We start from the raw sequence: 24,491 nt of genomic DNA on the forward strand, positions 1-24,491 counted from the left end.
CGTCTTGAAAAGAACAATTTATGTACCAAGTTTGGTGTCTGTAGCTAAAACTAACCCCCCCACTTTTGACAAAAGGTGGCGCTATAGAGTGCCTCCTTCACGCCCTTTTAAAAGCTTTTGCCATTGTCTAGCTATCACTAATACTGATATGGGTTTTGAGTTTCATGTAAATCTGAGCTTGTTGTCTGCCTCAAACTCACCATAACAGAACATTCAAGTTTGACACGTTGCCATGGCAACACTATATCAGATATCAATATCCCCACAACAGATTTACATCGGCCGTGTTTTGTCATTATTCTGATGAAGTTTTAAGTAAATAGAGTAAAAATAAGATGCTGAATTCAAAGCATTTGGAAAATGACACACTTCCTGCTGCCAGTTGGTGGCGCTATAATGTTGACTCTTAATAGTCACATATATACGATCAGTATCATACAACGAACAAACCAATGAAGTTTGATCAAATTCAGGAAATGTATGTGGATGTTATTAGACATTTCCTGTTTCTCATTTCTCGCCATAATTTCAACGCCTCGCCACGGGCAAACCGTTCGAGATATCAAAAATCCCCTCGCAATTTTCCATCCCCAATGTCTTGAGATCATGTTGACCGAGTTTGGTGGCAATCGAGTAAAAGACCTATGACAAGTATATCAAATTCCAGAGCATGCTTTTTATAAACAGCCCTAAATAGCTGACTTCCTGTTGGGCGGAGCCTATGACATAGAGTGCGAAAGTTGTTCGGCTCAATGAGATCTATAAGTGTACTGAGTTTCATATAAATACATGAAAGTGTGTGTGAGCTATGGTTCAAGATTTCTGACTGTGTTCCAGGGGGCGCTGTAGAGCCCCTGTGCCACGCCCAGGTCCCAGTCTCTGTGGCGTCCTGATGGCCGCAGATTCCAATGTGTGTGCCAATTTTCAAGAGTTTTTGAGCATGTTAAGGCCTCCAAAAACCCCCGGAAGGTTTAATAAAAAATAAAAAAAATAATAATAATAAGAAGAAGAATAATCCTTAGAAGAACAATAGGGCTCTTCGCCCCTTCGGGCTTGAGCCCTAATAAGAATAATCCTTAGGGGAACAATAGGGCTCTTCGCCCCTTCGGGCTTGAGCCCTAATAATAATAATAACAAATAATCCTAAGGAAAACAATAGGGCTCTCGCCCTCCAGGCTTGAGCCCTAATAATAATAATAATAAAAAATAATCCTAAGGAAAACAATAGGCCTCTCGCCCTTTGGGCTTGAGCCCTAATAAAAAATAATCCTAAGGAAAACAATAGGCCTCTCGCCCTTTGGGCTTGAGCCCTAAAAATAAATAATTAAAATAGAGACTATCGTTAGGTGGCGGTAATGCGACTTGAGCTGGTAGACCGACCGCAGAAAAACACCGAAGAAGAAGAAGAAGAAGAAGAAGAGCGATCCTCAGCGATCTGCTGAAGAGTGTGATAAACAACACTGATCTTTTTGTGAAGGAAGAGTGTGATGAACAACACTAAACACTGATGTGTGTGTGTGTGTGTGTGTGTGTGTGTGTGTGTGAGAGAGAGAGAGAGCAGAAGCAGACGGAGACATCGACAGTGCGTGAACTGAACACATCTCGGTGAGTAACAATGCTCGTGTTTGTGTGTGTGTGTGTGTGTGTGTGTGTGTGTGTGTGTGTGCGCGCGCTCGCTGGAGAAGTGTTTAAACGGAGATCACCTGTGTTATATGTGTGACCTGAGACCTGTGTAACAACGCTAACGAGTTACTGATGTTGAGAGATAACGTGTAACGATAAACGTGTTAATAATGCGATCAGTACTGACGAGATGCGCCTTTGTGCTCTTCATTTCAGAGCTTTTATCATCGGGTTTCTGTCCCTACAGAACTAGTTATTTTATTGCTGTTATAGCTGTATTAAACGTAAGTTCATAGGAACCTGATACTGTGCTTTAAAGCTGTTAACACGAGGGGATATTAAAGTGATGACTCTTCATGTCAAAAAGGGATAATAATGCTAAAAACAGATTGAGATCCTGCTTCAGTTGAATGTGTTGTAGATTGACTGGTTTACTCATGTGAGTGAGGAGTACAAGCGATTGATGATCCTAAGATAAGAGTATACAGCTCAGATCCAGGGTTTCAGCTGGAAACATCACATTAATAGTTCAAGCCAGAGGGGTTACCAGGATGTCATGTTTGGGGGGGCATTTGGCTTGTTTGGGGGGGCAACATAGACAATTGAAAATACCGGCACAAAATTAAGCTATATTACACACAATCTTTTTTAATGCATATCTTTTTCTAAGCCAGGAACCCAGAGATAGGCACAGGGCCCCTATTAGACTATAGGGCTATCACATAAAAGTTAAACCAGGTCAACAGATATGACAGATTCATATATATAACAGATCACGGTGTTTGCCTGATAATGAGTGACAGGTGTTTGCTTGTGAGAAGACGTGTTACACAAGTAGGTTACCGAGAAGGACAAGAGAGTTCTTTAAATCAATCTTCACGTTTGTATAGAGAGGAGGTTAATTAATTTGTTTCTTCTTTTAAGCTGGTCCAGAAGCAGATGCTACTTTTAGGGCTGAAATGCTTCGTGAATTACTCTTTGTAAAACACATTAGCAGTCATTATTTGCAGGAGTTTCTCTTAAATTCGCCAGTTAGGAGCTACTTGTAGCCTCTTATAAGTTTCTTTGTGAATGCGGCCCCAGGTAAAAAATTTTTTTGATATGCTCATTTGAACAGTATGAGAACAGTATTTGAATGTTATTCTGTGGTTGTAAGTGGCTTTGGATAAAAGTGTCTGCTAAATGAATAAATGTAAATACGTAGGCCTAGGAATATATTCGGCTACAGGGTGTCAGGAGATTTAGAGAGTTGAAATAAAAGCTATTTTTGTAAAACTATAAGAATTTTAATTATGATATGATTAGCAGAGGCAACATAACTTTTTTTAAATATAGTTTTATTTTTGTATTTATTATTAGTGGTGCTTGCCATAGGCAAATATTATTATTATTTTATGGGGGGTTGGAGTCTGTATGGGTTTGGTCTCCCTCAGGGGTGGGTGATATAATAAAAATCGAACAATTTTTTTTTTTTTTTTTCAGAAATACCATGATTTTATCATGATATTTGTCATGTTGGTTTTTCTATTTTGCAAGCTGTTTGAGCATCACAGCCAAACTAATTTTCCTATTATAAAGCCTTTTAAGGTAACAAAATATGAAAGAGTGTGGCAGATATTTAGGCCAAAGGGCATGGATTAAAATCTTTGTCATTATTTTATCTTTGTTATTAAAAAATGAGAACAAAGATAAACATTACAAATACAGATATTATACAAATAAAGTGCTTAATTTTCAGGTACAAGGGGTGTATTTAGCAGGAGCATGAAAAAAAATTAATGAACAAATATAAAAATAAAAACTATATACACTGATTCCTATTAAAGCAGCTGAATTAAAGTTTTTCAGTCACGAGTATAGAGTATTGATTTTTCTCTGTGTGTTTGTTGTTTCATTAACGTATAATTCACCCAAAAATGTAAATAGTGAAGGAAAAAAAATCTGAATGAGTTTCCTTCTTCTACTAAACATAAACTATATTTTGAAGAAGGTGGAAAATCAAACAGTTGCTGGTTCACAGTGACTTCCACAGTAATTTCCCCCCTACTATAAAAGTCAATGTGGAGCAGCAACTGTTTGGTTATCCTAATTTTTCAAAATATCTTATTTTGCTTTCAGCACAAGAAAGAAGTTAATATAGGTTTTGGACAACATGTGAGTGTATAAACAATGACAGAAATAAAATTTTAGGGTGATCTATCCCTTTAATTCACACGGCAGCATGAAGCCTACTGTCCCTTTAAGACCTGCGCGCCTTTAATATTCAGATATGCATCTGTTTCTTTCAGTGGTTTACTTTCATTTTAAACATATGAGTCTATACATAAACCTTGTGTGTTTTGACAGTATTAGCACAAAACATAACTTAGTAATCAGGCTCAGTTCGAAGGGCTTTTTCGTTTTCGGGCCGCGCGTTGTGCTCAGAAAAAACACACGTCAGAAAAGGACACGAATTAAAGGATTTAAACAGATGCAAAAAAATGTGAATGAGTTAACTGTGATGTTAATGTATGTCGCAGTATATTAATCCCGCTGGGCCAGAACTGCAGCTGATAGAATGTGCGCAGCACACAATGCAACGATATTTCTTCGAAAGCAGATTGTAGAGACATTTTTATCACCCACAACCAAAACTATTAACATCCTACCCTCGGCAGAAATCAAGGACAAAATCAGGCTGTTCAGCTGTCAATGCACTTCGATCCCATACGCTGTTTTGGGTTGGCAAATCTCATTTTTTGTCACACTTCTGGACACGCCACTGCTTTAAAGCTCTGCCAGGTAAACATTTCAATTAGCGTTCTGTTAACATGATGCACTTTTTCTGAGCGCGTACCCCCGAAGCGCGCGCAATGTCAAACAGCGCCAAACTGGATTTTTGTTGGATCAGACCCATCTGCAAGCTATGAAAAAAATATGCACAAAACAATCCACTTTAAAGTTTTAATTTATCATCAGAGGGACAGATCATTTCTCAGGGGAGGCATTGCCTCCCCCAGCCTCCCCCTAGACACGCCCCTGGTTCAAGCTGCAGATGGAGGACAGGTCCAGCGTTCAGTAATCTACAACAGAAGAAGCTGGAATGATCATCAGACAGAGAAGCTGGAGTCACACCATTTCATGATTTATTACAAAATATACTTTCAGACATTTATAGTGCACAAGATAGTGGTTTCAATACAAAGTTATGCTAAAACAATATTAATCTCACACACAGAAATAACTGTATTTGAAATGACAGAAGCATTTTGAGCACAGACACTATGAATCCTCTCATTAAATGGATGTCAGCTTCTCTATAATCTCTCAAGTCTAGAATACACAACAGGATGTCCACTGATTTACAGTCTGGAGAAGATGATGCTAGCTGCCAAACATCAGAATCGACAGTAACTCGGATAACTTAAACGATTAACAAGCATTAAGTCTGTTTCTGAAGTATTCACATAGACGTTCAGTGTGGAAGTCATTAAATATATTACTGCTGTTTCCCAGTGCTTACTAATAATTACCACAATGTACTGTCTTATCCAGCCCAGACACACTCAACAGATCGTGGATTCGTTTCACCTGCTGCTAACGAGGGAAGGAGGCTAACGGCCGGTTTGACAAACAATGGGAGCAGCAACAATCTTTTGAATACATTTCATGTAATATTTATTAAAATGACAAGAGGTTGCTAAATGTGTAATCTAGGTAATGTATTAAGTTCATACATATTTTATAATCATTAACAATATCTATGAAGTCATATTTTTCTTATTAACGTCACACTGAAGCTGTGATTTTCATAGTGGTGCACCCTTCAAGCTCACCTTAAAACTTAAAAATGACATCCGTTTACAACCAGAGACCAGCAATAAACTGTCCGTGTATAATATTATGGATTTAAAGTGCAAACACATCAGTTGGTTAAGACATTAAGTATGATAATACATTATCTTTTTATAATCTGATCTCAAATATGCAAGTGTGCTTTATTTTGAACACATTTTAGAGTAATTGTAATTAGAAATAATTGCTCTAGTCCAACCTTGGAGAAATAAAGGCATGGATTACTTTTTCAACATAATAAAAAAGAAGAAAAGTCTTTTGATAAAAGTAATTTTAAAACCCTCTGGTGCCTTTGCTAAGCAACCATGATGTGCTCTCTCCTTGAAGACGTGGAAATGCTGCACGTCATGGTTGCTTAGCAAAGGCAGACGCCTCAGGGGCGCTTTGGAAAGAAGGAAAAAGCGGTGCGCCTATCGTTTTCCAGGCGTTTTTAGCCGCGATATGTGAATGGCCCCTTCCGCGGTCATTATGTGGGAAACACTGCATATATATTTAGAGCAAGTTAAACGCTAAAGTTATAGTTTGACCTCTTCTTAACGTTCGCACTCTTCCACTGATAAACATGGTATTAGCTTTGTGGCTAATCTAATATAGCAATGCGTTAGCGGCTGTATGTGATGTTACAGAATATTTTGAAGTGATAATGATAGGACCATTAGCTAGAACTACCACACTGTTTATATAAAAAGTATGAACTAAATCATCTCACATGACGAACGACAGACTCACCGTCAAAACAGTACAGTACATCTCTTGTGGCTTGGCTGATCGCTTTCTTCTATAGTGGAGATGCAGACTCTCTGCAACTGCGGAGCTCCCTCTGGTGGGCAAACTATGCAACACTCATAACATGAGAGAAGCATGAGACTCTGTTTCTCATGTTTCATCGGAGCTAATGCACTTTTAAAACTATGTGTAGCAGTGTATTGACTGGGGCTGTGAATCTTTAGCAAGGCTTCGATTCGATTACGATTCATAGGTTTTCGATTCAAGAACGATTTTTGCAAATTTAGAACGATTCAATTCGATTCGATTCACAATTAAATTCGATCCGATTATAACGATTCGATTCTGCATTCTTTAAGTGCATTCACGGGATTATTAAAATGCTTCTACTAAATTCTTCAAATGCTTAGTCAGGGGGCAAATTACAGTAGCATTTATGGTTAGAGAACCATAGGTTAGGAAAAAAAAACAAAAAGTTTTGTCCATTGTTAAATGCTAGTTTATGATGCGACATGGCATACGTAAAAATGTATGTAAGCCAAGTTTTTAAAAAAAGAGCTCAAAGAGTATTATGTATAAGATAACATTTTGTCACACCAGGGGCGTAGCCATAATTTCAGAAGTGACAGAAATGTCAAATACAATCATTTTATGTATGTAGCCTATATAAAAAAATAATAATTATTATTATAATTATTTTATTTTTTTTTTACAAGGAATTATCATCTTTTTTATTAATTTTAATTAGCTGTAATAAATCAAATACACTGCTGGACAATAATCAATTATTCAATATTTTTTTCCTAATGGCAATTTTATGATTGTTTTATATACTAGGCTACATTTAATTAGTAATTATTAAAATTTTTCTGCACAGAATAAGGTAGAAAATATACTTTATAGTTTTGTACTGTAATAAATGTCAATTAGCACTGCATCATTCATACATTGTTTGATGTTTTTTTGTTTCATCAGTTCATTCTGCTTTTATTCAGTTTAGCTGCAGATATAGCCTGGCACGTCTATGAGAGCGAGATCGCTTCTCTTTCAGTGTGAAAACGACTTCTATTTAACTTTTCCACTCCATCAGCGAATGATTCTGAGAGAAAACGCGCCAGCTGTCTGTTTGCTAATGAAACAAACGCTACTTTCATGCATATTATCAGATAAATCTCGCGCTCTTATTTCAAGGTCGTTGTTAATGCTGTGGTTAATTTTAAAAGTTTCTTTCGTATATTCGGTTCATCCGCATTGTTTAAAAACATTTATCATTCAATGGATCTGTGCGTATGATTTAGACACCTACATTTCTGCTCCGTCCATGCATAAATACAGCTGTCAACAGCTCCGGTAACTCCGTAGGTAAAAAACAAACTACAGAAAAGTAAAACTACTTCACATTAGCATTACTGGCCACATCAGCTGCGTCAGAGCCGAACGGAGCACGAGCGCAATCCTGTCTCATCAGGCGGTAAACAGTGGAGCACGTGAAGGACAGATAAGAGGCACGATTCACGAACACTCTTCAAGGTCGCCATTAATTTGTGCATGTAGTAATTTAACGTGTATACATTTTGAAAGCATTGAATCGCTATAGAAATCGCGATTCATTCGATTCTTAGCATTTTGAATCGATTACTGTCCAAGATCGGCGATTCACGGTTCGAAAATCATGTTTCAAGATTGATGCATATGAATCAACAGGGTTTGTAATCGATGCATCAAGAAAACGAGTGAATAGTTACACCCCTAGTATTGACTTACTAAGTTTAGTCACTTAGCCCAGTGATCACCTGTCTTTTTGTTTTTGTACCAATTAAAAGCCTTATCGAACAGAAGCCCAGTTGAAACCGAGACTCCCGATGGAGTCACAGGAAGCGCTTTAGCTTAAACGTCGTCTCCTGCACCTTTTCGCCGGTAGGAGCACAGCCAACAGTGTAGACTGTCATGTGTTGAGGTGGAGCATAATGAGAGCAGCTTAAGTAGCTTATTTGAAATTTCTTCCAAGCTTACAAGAGAATATCTAGGTTAAGACTGATGAAGCACACTGCGTTAGACATAGTTTAAGATTTAGATTAGATTCAACCTTTTCATTAGCTCTGTACTTCTACTCTGCATAATGACATGCAGTTAGCATGAAAAAAAAACATAAAAGTGCAGGAATAGTGTTTTATATACAGAAAAGTGCAGAGTAAGTGACGCTGTGATTTACAGAATGTAGAGTGGAATTGCTATAGAGCTGCATGATTAATCGTTTAAAGATTGCGATCTCGATTCAGACACCCTCTTGATCTCATTTCTAAATGACAACGATTCCCAGAGTCTGTTTTAAACCTTTGACAAAGTCTTACCAGATCATTCAGATCCGTGCTCGCACTGCCGCTGACACAGAGAGAGCAGCATGTTTGGTTAAAAAACATCTTCACAAATGGTCTTTTCAACTACACAATATAAATGACTGTAAGACAGAAATAATGCGATCACAGAAATACTGGGATAAAGTTTATAGTTCAGATATAAACATTGACGTCTGTATGGCAGTGATCAAAATATAGCAGTTGGGGGATTCGATGCCTTTCTCAAGGGCACCTCAGTCGTGGTATTGTTAAGTCTGACGTCACGTAGCAGCGCTTCCGTGTCCAAACGCTCTATCAGTTACCACTAGAAAACAACAAAAGGTGATAATATAAACTAACAATGTTATAGAATATTAGAAAATAGTTGTAATATTAACCTTTAACTCCAATCATTTCAAATTGGTTTCTTGAACATGACAATGAGTTCACTGTACTAAAATGGCCCCCACAGTCACCAGATCTCAATCCAATAGAGCATCTTTGGGATGTGGTGGAGCGGGAGCTTCATGCCCTGGATGTGCATCCCACAAATCTCCTTCAACTGCAAGATGCTATCCTATCAGTATGGGCCAACATTTCTAAAGAATGCTTTCGGCAACTTGTTGAATCAATGCCACATAGAATTAAGGCACTTCTGAAGGTGAAAGAGGGTCAAACACAGTATTAGTATGGTGTTCTTATTAATCCTTTAGGTGAGTGTGTGTATGTGTGTGTGTGTATATATATATATATATATATATATATATATATATATATATATATATATATATATATATATATAGCACCTTCCAGACAGATTTTAACAGTTACATTACATTGAATCATTTAGCAGACGCTTTTATCTAAAGCAACTTACAAATGAGAATAGAAGCAGTCAGGTCAACAAGAGAACAACAACAGTATACAAGTGCCATGACAAGTCTCAGTTAGTCTAGTTTTTTTTTTTTATAGAACGCATAGCCAGGTTTTTTTTTTAAATGAAAAGACAAGAAAAAGGAGAAGTGGTAGTATTAGTTGGTTAAGTGCTGTCGAAAAAGATGAGTCTTTAGATGTTTCTTGAAAATGAGTTAAGACTCAGCTGTACAAATTGAGATTTGGAGGTCATTCCACCAGCTGGGCACAGTCCAGGAAAAGGTCCGTGAGAGTGATTTTGAACTTCTTTGGGATGGCACCACAAAGTTTCGTTCACTTGCAGAGTGAAAACTTCTGGAGGGCACATAAGATTTAACCAGTGAGTTTAGGTATATTGGTGCCAGTGGCCGTCTTGTAGGCAAGCATCAGTACCTTGAATTTGATGCCAGAGGCTACTGGTAGCCAGTGTAACCTGATGAGGAGAGGAGTAACATGAGCTTTTTTTGGCTCATTGAAGACAACCCTCGCTGCTGCATTCTGGATCAATTGTAGAGGCTTGACAGTACATGCAGGAAGAGCCAGGAGAGCATTACAATAGTCCAGTCTGGAGAGAACAAGAGCTTGGACAAGAAGTTGGGTTGCTTGCTCTGACAGGAAGGGTCTAATCTTCCTAATGTTGTATAAGGCAAACCTGCAGGACCGGGTCGTTGTAGCAATGTGGTCAGTGAAGCTTAATTGATGATCCATCACAACTCCTAGGTTTCTGGCTGTCCTCGAAGGAGTTGTGGTTGATGAACCCAGCTGTATAGAGAAGTTGTGATGAAGCAATGGGTTAGCTGGAATCACCAGGAGTTCTGTCTTTGTAAGGTTAAGCTGAAGGTGATGGTCATTCATCCAGCTAGAAATGTCACTCAGATAGGCTGAAATGCAAGCAGCTACCGTCGGGTCATCTGGCTGGAATGAGAAGTAGAGTTGGGTGTCATCAGCGTAGCAGTGATAAGAAAAGCCATGCTTCTGAATGACAGATCCTAAAGATGTCATGTAGATGGAGAAGAGAAGTGGTCCAAGTACTGAGCCTTGAGGAACCCCAGTAGCAAGGTGGTGTGACTTTGAAACATCACCCCTCCAAGACACACTGAAGGATCTGTCAGAGAGGTAGGACTTAACCCACAGGAGAGCAGTTCCAGAGATTCCCATCTTTCTGAGGGTGGACAGGAGAATCTGGTGATTAACAGTGTCAAAAGCAGCAGACAGGTCCAGTTAGATGAGTACCGAGGACTTTGAAGCTGCTCTTGCTAGTCGCAGGGCTTCAGTAACCGAGAGCAGAGCAGTCTCAGTTGAGTGGCCACTTTTTAAGCCAAATTGGTTGCTGTCCAGGAGGTTGTTCTGTCCAAGGAACATAGAAAGCTGGTTGAACACCGCTCGCTCAAGTGTCTTTGCAATGAATGGAAGAAGATATACCGGTTTGTAGTTTTCAAGAAGCGCTGGATTTAGAGATGGTTTCTTGAGCAGTGGGCTTACCCGAGCCTGCTTGAATGCTAAGGGATGTTCCAGAGTGAAAAGAGGAGTTGATAACGTAAATAAGTGAAGGTGTGACTGAAGAAGAGATCGCTTGAAGGAGGTGAGTGGGGATAGGATCAAGTGGACAAGTAGTAGGATGATTGGACAGGAGAAGTTTGGAGACGTCCATCTCTGAGAGTGGGGAGAAGGAGGAGAGAGATTCTGCTTCGATCATTGTGAAGTTGTCCTCAGTCTGCGGTGTGGAGAATTGGTCACTGATGGATCTTGTCTTACTTGTGAAGAAAGCTGCAAAGTCGTCCGCTGTAAGAGTCGATGGAGGAGGTGGTGGCGGCGGATTAAGAAGAGAAGAGAAAGTCTTGAAGAGTGTCTGAGCGTCACAACAGCTGTTAATTTTGTTGTGGTAGTAAGATGTTTTAGCCGTCAAGACATTTGCAGAGAAGGAAGAGAGGAGAGATTGATACACACTGAGGTCCGTAGAGTTTTTTTATTTCTGCCATTTCCTCTCTGCAGCCCTGAGTTTAGAGCGATGTTCACGGAGAACCTCGGACAGCCAGGGGGCAGATGGGGTGGTGCGTGCTGGTCTAGACAACAGTGGGCAAAAGTTGTCCAAGCAAGATGTTAAAGTGGAGCAAAGAGTGTCCGTAGCACTGTTCGTGTCCAGAGCAGAAAACTGAAAGAGTGAAGGAAGTGAGGATGAAACCACAGAAGATAGGCGAGATGGAGAGAGTGAGCGTAGGTTCCATCGAAAGATGACCCGCATTGGAGTGTGAGCCGCTTCAGGAGTAAGTGCTAGGTTAGCAGTAATGAGGACTTGTGTGAGCACTGCACTGAGCGACAGACGGCAAGCCACCCACAATGGCGCCATTAAGTGAGTGAAGTGAAGTGACATTCAGCCAAGTATGGTGACCCATACTCAGAATTTGTGCTCTGCATTTAACCCATCCGAAATGCACACACACAGAGCAGTAAACACACACACACACACACACACACACACACTGTGAACACACACCCGGAGCAGTGGGCAGCCATTTATGCTGCTGCGCCCGGGGAGCAGTTGGGGGTTCGATGCCTTGCTCAAGGGCACCTAAGTCGTGGTATTGAAGGTGGAGAGAGAGCTGTTCATGCACTACCTCCACCCACAATTCCGTCCGGCCCGAGACTAGAACTCACAACCCTTCGATTGGGAGTCCAACCCTCTAACCATTAGGCCACGACTTCCCCTGCTAAAAGCTTATGTCAAGAAGCTTTTAGCAGTTTCTTTTTTCTTTTTTACTGAATTAACTGGTTTTTAGTTTTAATAGCATATAAACATGATAGTAACTTGCTAATTATGCTACCAACATACTAGTCACTTTCTTATCATGCTAGTAATTTGCTAGTCATGTTAATAATTACTAGAATCACGAAGAGCTTTATTGCCAAGTATGCTTGCACATACAAGGAATTTTTTTTAGTGACAAGCAACATGCTAGTTGCTTGCTAATTATGTTTATGATTGTATTGCCTTCAAAACTTAAACTACTTCAAATTAATTTAAACTGAAAACCTTCAAACTTTCTAGCAAGCCTTGTTTAAGCCTACTTACTACAAAAACATGCAATTTTTGCCTCTCATGTTTTAAAAATAATAATTGGAATGATGCTATAAACATGCTATCAACATAGGGCTGTACAAAAAATCAAATGTGATTTTCATGCGCATCTCAGCAGTAAAGACGCTCCTGTATTTAGAAGTATATCTCCAGCACGTGTGTTCAGATCTTAAAACTATTCCAAAACTTGCCCAATCACGTATCCAGGAGGCTCCTTGATAATATTGCTTCCCGGGGTTAAAATATACATTTTTGGAAGGGTTGCCTTGGTAAAATTTGCATTTTAGGGGCTAAATATCACGTGATTGGGATTGCTTCAAACCGCGGACATGAAAAACAACCGCAGACTTGGCAACACTGGTTCAGGTGGAGTGGCAGTTACCACACAGAGCCGTAGTCTACCGACAACTAACACAAAATAGTTTTCAAAATCGACAAAGAATCGCCTGTGATTTTAACATAGATTTTGTGTAGATTGTCAGTGAATTACAGCTCTGTGTAGTAAATGGCAACCAGTGTTGCCAAGTCTGTGGTTGTTTTTCATGTCCATGGGTCGAAGCGACACCAATACAAATAACGTGATATTTAGCCCCTAAAATGCGAATTGAAGGCACGTGCTAGAGATATAATTACAGGAGCGTCTTTACTGATGAGATGTGCATAAAAATCGCATTCAATTTTTTTGCATAGCCCTATATCAACATGCTAGTTACTTGCTAATCATGCTGCCAACATACTAGTATCTTGTTTATCATGCTAAAAACATGCTAGTCACTTGCTTATGTTAGCAAATTGCTAGTTTACTATTCATCTATTTTATGATAGATTGTATTGTCTTCAAAACTTTAAAACTACTTCAAATTAGTTAAAACTGAAAACCCTTTATAGCAAACCTTTTTCAAGCCAACTTAGTTTTCCTACAAATTTTATTGTCTACTTTATATTTGTTTCAAACTTTTGCAACCGTGTTGCTATACTTTTTAATGTTTGTTGTGGAAATTCTAATTCAATAACAATTTGTAGAGACTGAGAATGAAAAACCCAAACAGAGTTTTGTCTTTGTATTGCTTTAATTATCTGCAGAGAATGATCTGGTTTATACACAGCTTCTAAGTCTGTGTGCAAAGAGATAACACAGACCTACAGTCCACTTTTTATAGAATGTAAAAAAATACATTGAAGGACAGACTAGGACCTTTGAGCCAATCATGTTGCTCAGTGCACATCACATCATAACACATGCACATCTCATGCACATCTCATCATAAATACCTGGTTACTCTCAAAAACTGTCCGTCTCTGCTACACAGTTTCCCCTTAAATGTTGTTATTCAACCTAAAGCAGTTACGTGCACAAGTTACATAAAATAACTCAATGTCCCTATGGACTATATACTACCTTATTCATTGTATGTTAAAAAAGATACTTAAATGAGATTAATGCAATCAATGCCAAATTAACAAAACTAAAAATTTCCATAACATGTTTTTCAACCCTGATTAATAAAATGTAAATATTTAATATTTTGACTACAAAAACAGTATTCTTGTGTTTTTAAAATAAGAATTGGAATGATCAGTGTGTACCCTGTTCAAATGAATGTATCAAAATGATCATACTTTCATCCTTTTCCTTTGAGTTATTGTAAATCAAACTTTTTAACTTTCATTTTAGACCTGATGGAAGATACCAAGGTGATTGAAGAACTGATGGAAGCAGGGAAGAAACATCATGACACTTGCCCTCAGTGTGGAAAGAGTTTCTCATGTGAACAAACTCTTAATCTTCACATGAAACTTCATAGTGGAATGGAGCTGTACGAGTGTGATCAGTGCGAGAAGATTTTCACACTGAAAGGAAACTTGAATAAACACATGAAAATCCACACTGACGAGAAGCCATTCACATGTGATCAGTGTGAGAAGAAATTCAGAAATAAAGCAAACCTGAATGAACACATGAAAATCCACACCGGAGAGATGCCATACTCATGTGATCAGTGCGGGAAGAAGTTCAGACATAAAGGAAACCTGAATACACACATGAGAATCCACACTGGAAAAAAACCATTCACATGCGATCAGTGCGGGAAGAATTACAGATATAAAGGAAATTATAATGATCACATGAAAATCCACTCTGGAGAGAAACTACACAGATGTGATCAGTGCGGGAGGAGATTTTTACAAAAAGAACACCTTCAAAAACACATGAGGGTCCACACTGGAGAGAAGCCACACACATGTGATCAGTGCGGGAAGAATTTTACACATAAAGGAAACTATAAGGAACACATGAAAATCCACTCTGGAGAGAAACCCTTCGCATGTGATCAGTGCGGGAAGAGTTTCAGACTTAAAGCAAACTATAATGATCACATGAGAATCCACACTGGAGAGAAACAGTTCACATGTGATCAGTGTGAGAAGAGTTTCATACAAAAAGGAAAGCTAAATGAACACATGAAAATCCACACTGGAGAGAAGCCCTTCACATGTGAACAGTGTGGGAAGAGTTTCAGAAAGTCAAGTGTTTTTAAAGTGCATCAGCTAACCCATTCTAGAGACAGAATTTATAAGTGTGACCACTGCAGTAAAAGGTTTTTTAGGGCAGATTTCCTGAAGGACCACCTGACAGTGCATACACAGGAGAGGCCTTATGTATGTTCTTTGTGTGCAAAGAGCTTTAGACAGATGGGTACTTTAAAAACACATCTGAAAAGACACAGCGGTGTGAAGGATCATATTTGCTCTGAGTGTGGAAAGACCTTTTTTACAGTTCATGCCCTGAAAAAGCACCAGAGCATTCACACCGGAGAAAAACCTAGCCAGTGTTCACACTCTGACAAGACATTCACATGGCCAGAATATCTGAAAATACATGAGACCGTCCACGCTGAAGAGAAACCACACACATGTTTTCAGTGCGGGAAGAAGTTCAGACTTAAAGGATTTCTCTATGAACACATGAAAATCCACACTGGAGCGATGCCGTACTCATGTGATCAATGCGAGAGGAAATTCAGACATAAAGGAAGCCTTAATACACACATGAGAATCCACACTGGAGAGAAACCCTTCACATGTGACCAGTGCGGGAAGAGTTTCAGACATAAAGGAAATTATAATGATCACATGAAAATCCACTCTGGTGAGAAGCCACACAGTTGTGATCAGTGCGGGAGGAGTTTTATACAAAAAGAACACCTTAAAAACCACATCAGGATCCACACTGGAGAGAAGCCCTTCACATGTGGACAGTGTGGAAAGGGTTTCACGAAAAAAGAACGCCTTATAAAACACATGAAAATACATTGAAGAGAAGCCTTTAACATGTGATCAGTGCGGTAAAAATTTCGGACTCCTTTATGAGCACATGAAAATCCACTCTGGAGAGAAGCCCTTCACATGTGGACGGTGTGGAAAGTGTTTCAGAAAGTCAAGGGTTTTAAAAGAAGATCTGCATACTCATTCTGGAGAAAGACTATGTAACTGTGACCAGTGCAGTAAAACATATTTTAGGGCATATTCCCTGAAGGACCACCTGAAGGTGCATACACGGGAGAGGAGTTAACACAGAATCTTATTGTTCAAAGAGTTCTAGACAGATGGGTATTTTTTTTAAAAACATCTGAAAAGACAGCGCTGTGTGGAAGGGCTATTTTGTTTTAGAGAGAGAGGGATTCTGAGCCCGTAGCAGATGTATCATAGAATATGCCACTGATATAAAAGTTTTTTTTACAGTACATATAACGCAGATAAAATGCATGTAAATGTTATAATTAGTTTGTCCAGTAGAGCGCGCTCATTTGCTACTAGAGACCCGGATGAGATTATTTAAAGCTTAAGTCTATGGAATACCATTGAAACTTTACATGGCCATATCTCTGTAACATCGTGGCAAATCTGCACCAAATTCGGGCATCCCTTCAGCTCAGGGAACCCTCTTGAATGCTGAATCTAGTGTATGTCTAGAAGTCCTCTTTCCAATGAGACCCACCCCCATGTCGATAGCCCTCGGGGTTCGGGAGTTACGGATGCCTAAATTTGTGGTCTGGCGCTGACCAATCTAGTGATCCCGGGGGGCTACTGACAAATGGAGGGTGGCATTCGGGAGGGCTCCTTGAGCTGAAGGGATCCCCCGAATTTGGTGGAGATCCGCCTGTGCGTCCATAAGATATACTAGATATACTAGATATACTGACACTAGTCAACACTTTCACTTTAGAAGGTTTCTTGTTCAGGCAGCATTCATGCGTTGTCTTATTTGACCTCAAGTGCGCTGCGAAGTGGACTTGACATGAAATTCCACAATGATTCTAGTTCAAAGGCAATGTGCATGTTACATTAAAATGGCATTAAAGTGTGTTAGATGTGAATTTAAATTGTATTTATTTTAGTGGTGGGCATAGATTAATTTTTTTAATCTAGATTAATCTCACTGTAATCTTGGAATTAATCTAGATTAAAATGGCTCATTTGAATTCTGCCGAACGCATTCAGAATTATGTGTGTTACCCAAATAAAATAATGACTAAAAGTAACGTTAAGTCTTTGAGAATGGGTTTCTTAAGACAAGTGGTGCATTAGACCAGGGGCTCATCTCCTGTTTCCAAAATATGGCTTCATTTTATGGCGCTATTTCCCTGTCAAATGTCGAGAGCGCTTTATTGTAGCGTGAATGTACATTAATATAATGCGTGAGCGCGAATCTCTCTTCTTGCGTGCGGATTATAATGTGCCCGAGCGTGAATCTCTCTCCTCAAGCCCGGAATATCATGTGCGGAGCGTGAATCTCTCTGCTCGCGTGCGGGAACTGGGCGTGCGCTCTCAGATACACGTTGCTCTCTCGCTCAGAGAATATGCCTGCACTTAAAACGTGTTCAGTGCAATTGCGAATGTCTCCTCTTCGCTTAAAATAAGTATGTATGAACACGTTTTAAGTGCAAACGTGCGTAGAGATTTGCGCATTATATTATTGTACTTTCGCGCTACAATAATGCGCTCTTGACATAGGTAAAAGTCATCATAGCTTGCGTGGTATAGACCCAGCTCCCAACCCAACTTTGAGATTAGATAAACGGCTATATTTTTTTTATCGCCCGATAAGAGTCTCACGTTAATGCAGCACCTAACGCAGATAACAGCCCACCAATAATTTATTTACAGCGGTATATTATCACACTTCACTCTTCTCCAGTAAGTTTCGTCTTGTGTGTGAAAAGAGTAGCACAAATCTGTGAATGTTCCGAAGTAAAATAAACTTCAACTTAATAAAGTTGAATGGAAATAAAGTTGAATAAACTTCAACTTTACTGTTAAATGCACTGATGTCAGACTCATTTTGGATAGTAAAGTTTATTGTTAAATTGTTAAATACTCTGTCTCCATTACATATCTCGGTCACATGATAAGTGTTTGATCACCACATTTGAGTGATCATTGCAAGAAATATAATCTGTTTATGTTACTTTATATGTACTACCAGTCAAATGTTTGAACACATGAATGGGAATGTGTCCAAAATTTTGACTGTCACAAGAAATATTGGCTGATACGTCAATATCTTTACTTGTACTCCCTAATATTGTTTTCGGCCCCCAAAAACCCCATATCGGTCGGGCTGAAAATGCATGAGAGGATCCCCAAGCGATATCACTGCCTTTCATGTGGGAAGAGGTTCAACCATTTATCTGATTTAATCATTTACAGGAAAAGAGTATATCTGAAATCAGGAAGTAGTTCATGTTCAGATAATGTACTTTCTAAACAAGACCCAACAATATTTTCGACCAATAAAAGTTATCTTCCATATGCCGCGTTTCCACCGAAATTGCCCGGAACATTTGTACCAGGAACTTTTTTTCCCAGGAACTTTTTTCCCCCCAGACCTGTTGCTTTCTGCGTTTCCACCACGGTGTAAAGTACCGGGTAGATTAGGCAAATAGACTGGTGACGTAGGTCTGCGCGCGTTTCTCAATACAAAGTACCGCTGATAAAATTTTTTTTAAAAAAAGTACGCTGATTTTGGACGTGCATCCTCGGTAGTTGGTTCAGACTTTGTGCATTCGTCTCAGGAGTGTGATATCCGCGACGACGCAAGTCCGGTAAATCTATAAACAGCAGCGTACTTGATAACATCAGTCAGCTGACCGTGGCTACTGCAATTTTCCTTACTGTATATTTACAATAAAACGAAATATGATATCAAATACCGCTGCCTCCTTTCGTTTTCATTTAAGCATAATAACAGCTGCAGAAATGTACTTAGTTCAGGGAAATGTGTATATGCAGCCATTACAATGAAACGAAATATTATATAGATTTGCCTTTTTTATTTTCATTTTAACATATAGATAAATTGAATACAGACCAAAGAAAACCTGTTAGATTTACCCCGCAGCTGAATTATATGTTATGTTTAACCACTAAAGACACATCAGAGCCAGCGGCACATATCAGAAGGTCTATCCCAGGAGAAGCTGCTCTCTGTGGATACATGAGGACTGAGCTTCCGCTGATCGAGTGGAGCTCACCGTCTACGAGATCGGCGAAACACATTTTTTAAATAGGCATGATCTTTATAAATAAACCATAGATTTGAGTTTTAAACAACTACTTCTCGCCTGAAATACTTTTAAAATTACATTTCATGACACAATAACAGTAATATTTGAAAATTATCCGAATAAATGGTGGTTGAATTCAACCAATGCTGCGTGAACTCAGATTGCTTTGGCTACTGCAATTTTCCCCTCAGTATATTTACAATAAAACGAAATAGGATATAAAATACCACTGCCTCCTTTCATTTTCATTTAAACATAATAACAGCTGTAGAAATGTACTTAGTTCAGGGATTATTGTAACGTTATACAGCCATTACAACGAAAGAAATATTATATAGACTTGCCTTTTTATTTTCATTTTAACATATAGATAAATTGAATACAGACCAAAGAAAACCTGTTAGATTTACCCCGCAGCTGAATTATATTTTATGTTTAACCACTAAAGACACATCAGAGCCAGCGGCGCATATCATAAGGTCTATCCCAGGAGAGGCTGCTCTCTGCGGATACATGAGGACTGAGCTTCCGCTGATCGAGTGGAGCTCACCGTCTACGAGATCGGCGAAACACATTTTTAAATAGGCGCTGTCTTTATAAATAAACAACAGATTTGAGTTTCAAACAACTACATTCTCGCCTGAAATACTTTTAAAATTACATTTCATGACACAATAACAGTAATATTTTGAAAATGTTGATCCGAATAAATGGTGGTTGAACTCAACCAATGCTGCGTGAACTCAACCAATCAGCATGTTTAGCGCCAAAGTCCCGCCCCCGAAAGTTCCTGAACTTTAAAAAAGTACCACCTCGCCAGCAGGGACTTTCTGGGGGGCATTTTTTTACCCGGAACTTTTATTTAGTTCCTGGTTCCTGCGGTGGAAACACACCAAGTACCGGACCAAGTCCCTAGTTCCTGGGTAAAGTTCCTGCGGTGGAAACGCGGCTATATACAGTAAATGAGAACAAATAGACAGCATCCAAAGATGTCACGGTGAAGTGAGATTTAATCATTGGTTAAACTGGTTAAACTTTTATTGTGTGCCGAATCTACAGAGGAATGTGATCATGATAGTTTTGCTCATTGTTATACTATATGTTAGTTTAGTTACACAAGTGTTGTGCTTCCCTAATAAACTTTTGTAAGCCTAAGCATTAAAATTAAATGTTTCTTCCCACATCATATATTTTCAATTACCATGCTCTTTTGAAGACTTGTTGTTCTACTTGTATCAAAAAAGTAACTTTTAACAGTAATTGGTAATATCTAAAAGTCTGTTTGAACTGCCTTACCATGTTTACATTTCTTGATCGAGCTGTCAAATAAAAATATTTCTCCCCACACGACCAAGTTTAAGATTGCTATCTGTCTACATCATCAACCATTTTATCTTTGATATCAACTTCTAAACTTGATTTGGTGAGTCGATTTCCACCATCTATTAATCTCATATGATGCAATGCATTGTGTGTGTGTGTGTGTGTGTGTGTGTGTCTGTTTGTTCTATGTTTTATGTAACAAAGACACCAGCATGTCGGTACGCTGTGAGGTGGCAGCCCCACCAACCGACTATCCTGCTGATGGTTAACAACCCACCCAGGAGAAACCGTTTTGTTATGAAACCGATCAGAGAAAGTAGCTGGACTGCCCAACACGTTAACGGACCCCAGCCTGCCCCCGACCAATGAGTACGGATCAACCTGAGTCGCAGGACCTGAGTCGCCACAAAGAATGTCCAGATTAGGGACAAAGGCTGCAAACTAGCTTTATTCTGTATGCCTTATGTACACAGCATCGATTGTCTCTGTATAACAATGCCTGGTTTATTGTCCCTGTTAAATAAACAAATAAACACTCCCACCCTGCTGTCCCAAGAGCTCTGCCGCTATAACATCTCCTTGACAGGGCTCTGTGAAGTTTTATGGCACGGCAATGGTGAAATAACAGCAGGAGACCATTGCTACTTCTGTAGTGGCCTGCACTTGCCATCCCAAAGGCCCTCCGCAAGTCCCTCATCAGCTGGACACCACTGAGTGGCAGATTACTGTTGGTCCGCTTTCTCCACCAACACGGCAAGATGACAGTAATCATTGCTTATGACTCCATCGATGTCACTGATGAGGATGCGAAGGATGCCTTCTTTGACCAACTCCATCAGGCTGTTGACAAACCTTCACCACACGACATCATCCTCCTCACTGATGCCAACGCTACTCTGTCTAGCAGTGATCAGTCCACAGGCTCAACTGTTGACACAACCTTTGCTGACAGGTCCACAAACTACTACGGTAACCGCCTACTCCATCTCTGCCACCACAACAACCTCTGTGTTGTTGATACCTGATTTCCCTGGAAGCTTATCCATCACTGGACATGGTAGAGCCCAGAGGGCAGAACCAGGAAACCGCTGGACCATATCCTCGTCTCTCGACGCTGGAAGCCATCCATCACCAACTGCCATGTGTACCTAGGAGCAGAGCTTGGTAACACAGACCATCGCCTGCTGGTGGCCCAGCTCAAGTTAAAGCTGCGAGCCAACCAACTCACCAAGTCTCAGTCTCGCCTGGACTCTTCCCTACTCAGTGATCCAAACATCGCCACAGACTTCAGTTGTGCCACCCACCGCATCTTTAATAACCTGGCTACCGACAAGGTGAATGACTGGAAGACCTTCAAGGAAAGGGTTATCCAGTCAGCTCACAATGTCTTTGGATGCTTTCGAACTTTCCGGAAAAGCCTTGGATATCAGAGAGGACACTCAACATCATTCACTGGTGGCATGAGGCCCGGCTCCAAGGTTACCTGACAGAGTATCAGTGACTGAACCGCCAGCGCAATGTGGCTATAGCTGAGGATAGGGAGAAGTTCTGGTAAACAGAAGCTAAACACCCCTAGAGTCCGCGGCTAATACCAACAATATGAGCCATGTCTTTACTATGCTGCGCCAAGCCCGTAATGGCCCACGCATCAAGACAGCCCTGGAGAAAGATTCTTATTTAATCATTCTTCTTATCTTATAGCAACTGAAGCAAACTTTCCTCGAACGCTGGAAAGAGCACTGCAGCGTCCTCCTGCCGGTACCTCTCCAGCTGATCCCGCCATCTTATAGGCCACTAATGCTGCAGCCTGAAGTACAGAACCTGTTACACCTGAGGAATTCAGAGCCACTGTGGAAAAGCTTAACAACAGGAAAGCCCCCGGCATATGTGCAATAACCGCTGAGATGTTAACCCTTTCGAGTCGATTAACGCATATATGCATTTTGAGTCATTTTCTCCTGATAACCCCCGAAAAGAACTTAAATTACACTTTCAGTTTTAATCGTACAGATAAGAGCAATACATCAATCGTGGTAAATAATGGTAAACTATGGTAAATCGTGGTAAACTATGGTAAATCATGCTAGAATCGGAAATAGGAATGGAAATCGTGGTAAATTAAACTACCAACTACCAACTTCTAGCAATCATGCTAGAAACATGTTAACAACATGCTAGCAACATGTTAATCATGCTAGAAACATGCTAGCAACATGCTAATCATGCTAGAAACATGCTACCAACATGCTAATCATGTTAGAAACATGCTAGAAACATGCTAGAGACATGTTAGCAACATGATAACCATGCTAGAAACATGTTAGCAACATGCTAGTCATGCTAGAAACATGCTAGCAACATGTTAATCATGCTAAAATCATTCTAGCAACATGTTAGTCGCATGCTAAAAACATGCTAGCGACATGCTAGCAAACATTCCAACCATGCTATAAAAATGTTAGCAAAATGCTAATCATGATAAAATCATGATAGCAAACATGCTAGTTGCATGCTAGCAACATGCTAATCATGTTAAAAACATGCTAGCGACATGTTAATAATGCTAGAAAAATGCTAACGAAATGCTGACAACATGCTAATCATGCTATAAACATGTTAATCATGCTAGAAACAGGCTAGCTACATGCTAGTCGCATAATAAACATGCTAGAAACATGTTAACAACATGCTAGTCATGTTAGAAAAATGCGAACAACATGCTAGGAACATGCTAATCATTTCTAGAAACATGCTAACAACATGCTAATCATGCTAGAAACATGTTACGAACGTGCTAGTCAAATGCTAATAATGCTAGAAATATACTAGCTAAATGTTAGTCATGATAACAATATGCTGGTAACATGCTATTAAAATGCTAATCATGCTAGAAACATGCTAGCAACATGCTAGTCATTCTAACAAAATGCTAGTAACTTGATAATCATGCTAGAAACATGCTAGCAACATGTTAGCAGCATGTTAATCATGCCAGAAACATGGTAGCAACATGCTAGTCATGCTAACAACATGCTATTCGCATGCTAATCATGCTAGAAACATGGTAGCGACATGCTAGTCATGTTAACAACATGCTAGTAACTTGCTAATCATGCTAGAAACATGTTAGTCACATGCATTCTTTCTGTCAAACTAATCTATATCATTCTTTCTAACTAATCTATCTGTCATTCTTTCTAACTAATATATCTTTCTTTCTTTCAACTAATCTATCAATCTAACTATAAACTTCTAACTTTAAACTTCTTCAAACTTTCTGGTCAGGCTTTCTCAAGCCAACTTAAAGTTTGTCTCAACAAACTTTTTTTCTAGTTGTTGTTGTTCTCCTTCTTCTTCTTTAACTCTACAGACTCCAAACTCAGCCCAGCTCTTCAGCTTATACCCGCCGGGTGTGCTATATCTTTTCTAACTGATTGGACTTTGGATTTGATTTTCTTAAAAATCATAAATAAACCCATAGACTTTCATTGACAGGATGTTCAGATAACCCAAGCTCCAAACCCCATTAGACTCAATCAAGCTTCGATGCTAATCAATTTAAACTCATCTAATCTATCTATCTATCTATCTATATCTATCTGACTTTCTATCTATCTATATATCTATATCTATCTGACTGTCCATCTGTCTATCTAATACATCTTATCTAATACTTCCTGTCTATCTGTCCTAACAACATGCTAATCATGCTAAAATCATGCTAGCAACATACTAGTCGAATGCTAGTCATGCTAGCAACATGTTAATCATGCTAGAAAAATCCTAGCAACATGCTAGTCGCATGCTAATCGTGCTAGAAACATGCTAGCAACATGCTAATCATACTAAAATCATGCTAGCAATATGCTAGTCGCCTTTGCTAGTAATGCTAGAAACATGCTAACAACATGCTAATCATGCTAGAAACATGTAAGCGACATGCTTGCAAAATGTTAATCATGCTAGAAACATGCTAGCAACATGGTAGTCACATGCTAGTCATGCTAGAAACATGTTAGCGACATGCTAGCAAAATGCTAATCATGATAGAAACATGCCAATCATGTTGGCAACATGACAGTCACATGCTAG

The 24,491-nt window shown here is 39.4% G+C and overlaps 1 protein-coding gene across 2 annotated transcripts; it reads left to right on the forward strand.

Annotated features, from left to right (window-relative positions):
* Positions 1 to 1,375: 1,375 nt before the first annotated feature.
* On the forward strand, positions 1,376 to 20,426 carry LOC127952712 (gastrula zinc finger protein XlCGF57.1-like). 2 transcript variants are annotated; one of them, XR_008153032.1, is made up of 3 exons: positions 1,376 to 1,605; positions 14,183 to 18,972; positions 19,556 to 20,426. XR_008153032.1 is itself a non-coding variant. In XM_052551413.1 (2 exons), exon 2 carries the CDS (start codon positions 14,188 to 14,190, stop codon positions 15,823 to 15,825), a length of 1,638 nt encoding a protein of 545 aa, XP_052407373.1. In that variant the 5' UTR covers positions 1,376 to 1,605; positions 14,183 to 14,187; the 3' UTR covers positions 15,826 to 20,426. The 2 variants fall into 2 exon arrangements, 1 of the variants encoding a protein (XP_052407373.1); XM_052551413.1 differs by having other exon boundaries at positions 14,183 to 20,426.
* Positions 20,427 to 24,491: the final 4,065 nt, after the last annotated feature.

The sequence above is a fragment of the Carassius gibelio genome, chromosome B3 (genome assembly GCF_023724105.1).
Source record: "Carassius gibelio isolate Cgi1373 ecotype wild population from Czech Republic chromosome B3, carGib1.2-hapl.c, whole genome shotgun sequence".
Taxonomy (NCBI): domain Eukaryota; kingdom Metazoa; phylum Chordata; class Actinopteri; order Cypriniformes; family Cyprinidae; genus Carassius; species Carassius gibelio.

Bases quoted from the DNA above. Each gene is read 5' to 3' on its own strand.
- LOC127952712 (XM_052551413.1), top strand. From the start codon at position 14,188: ATGGAAGATACCAAGGTGATTGAAGAACTGATGGAAGCAGGGAAGAAA.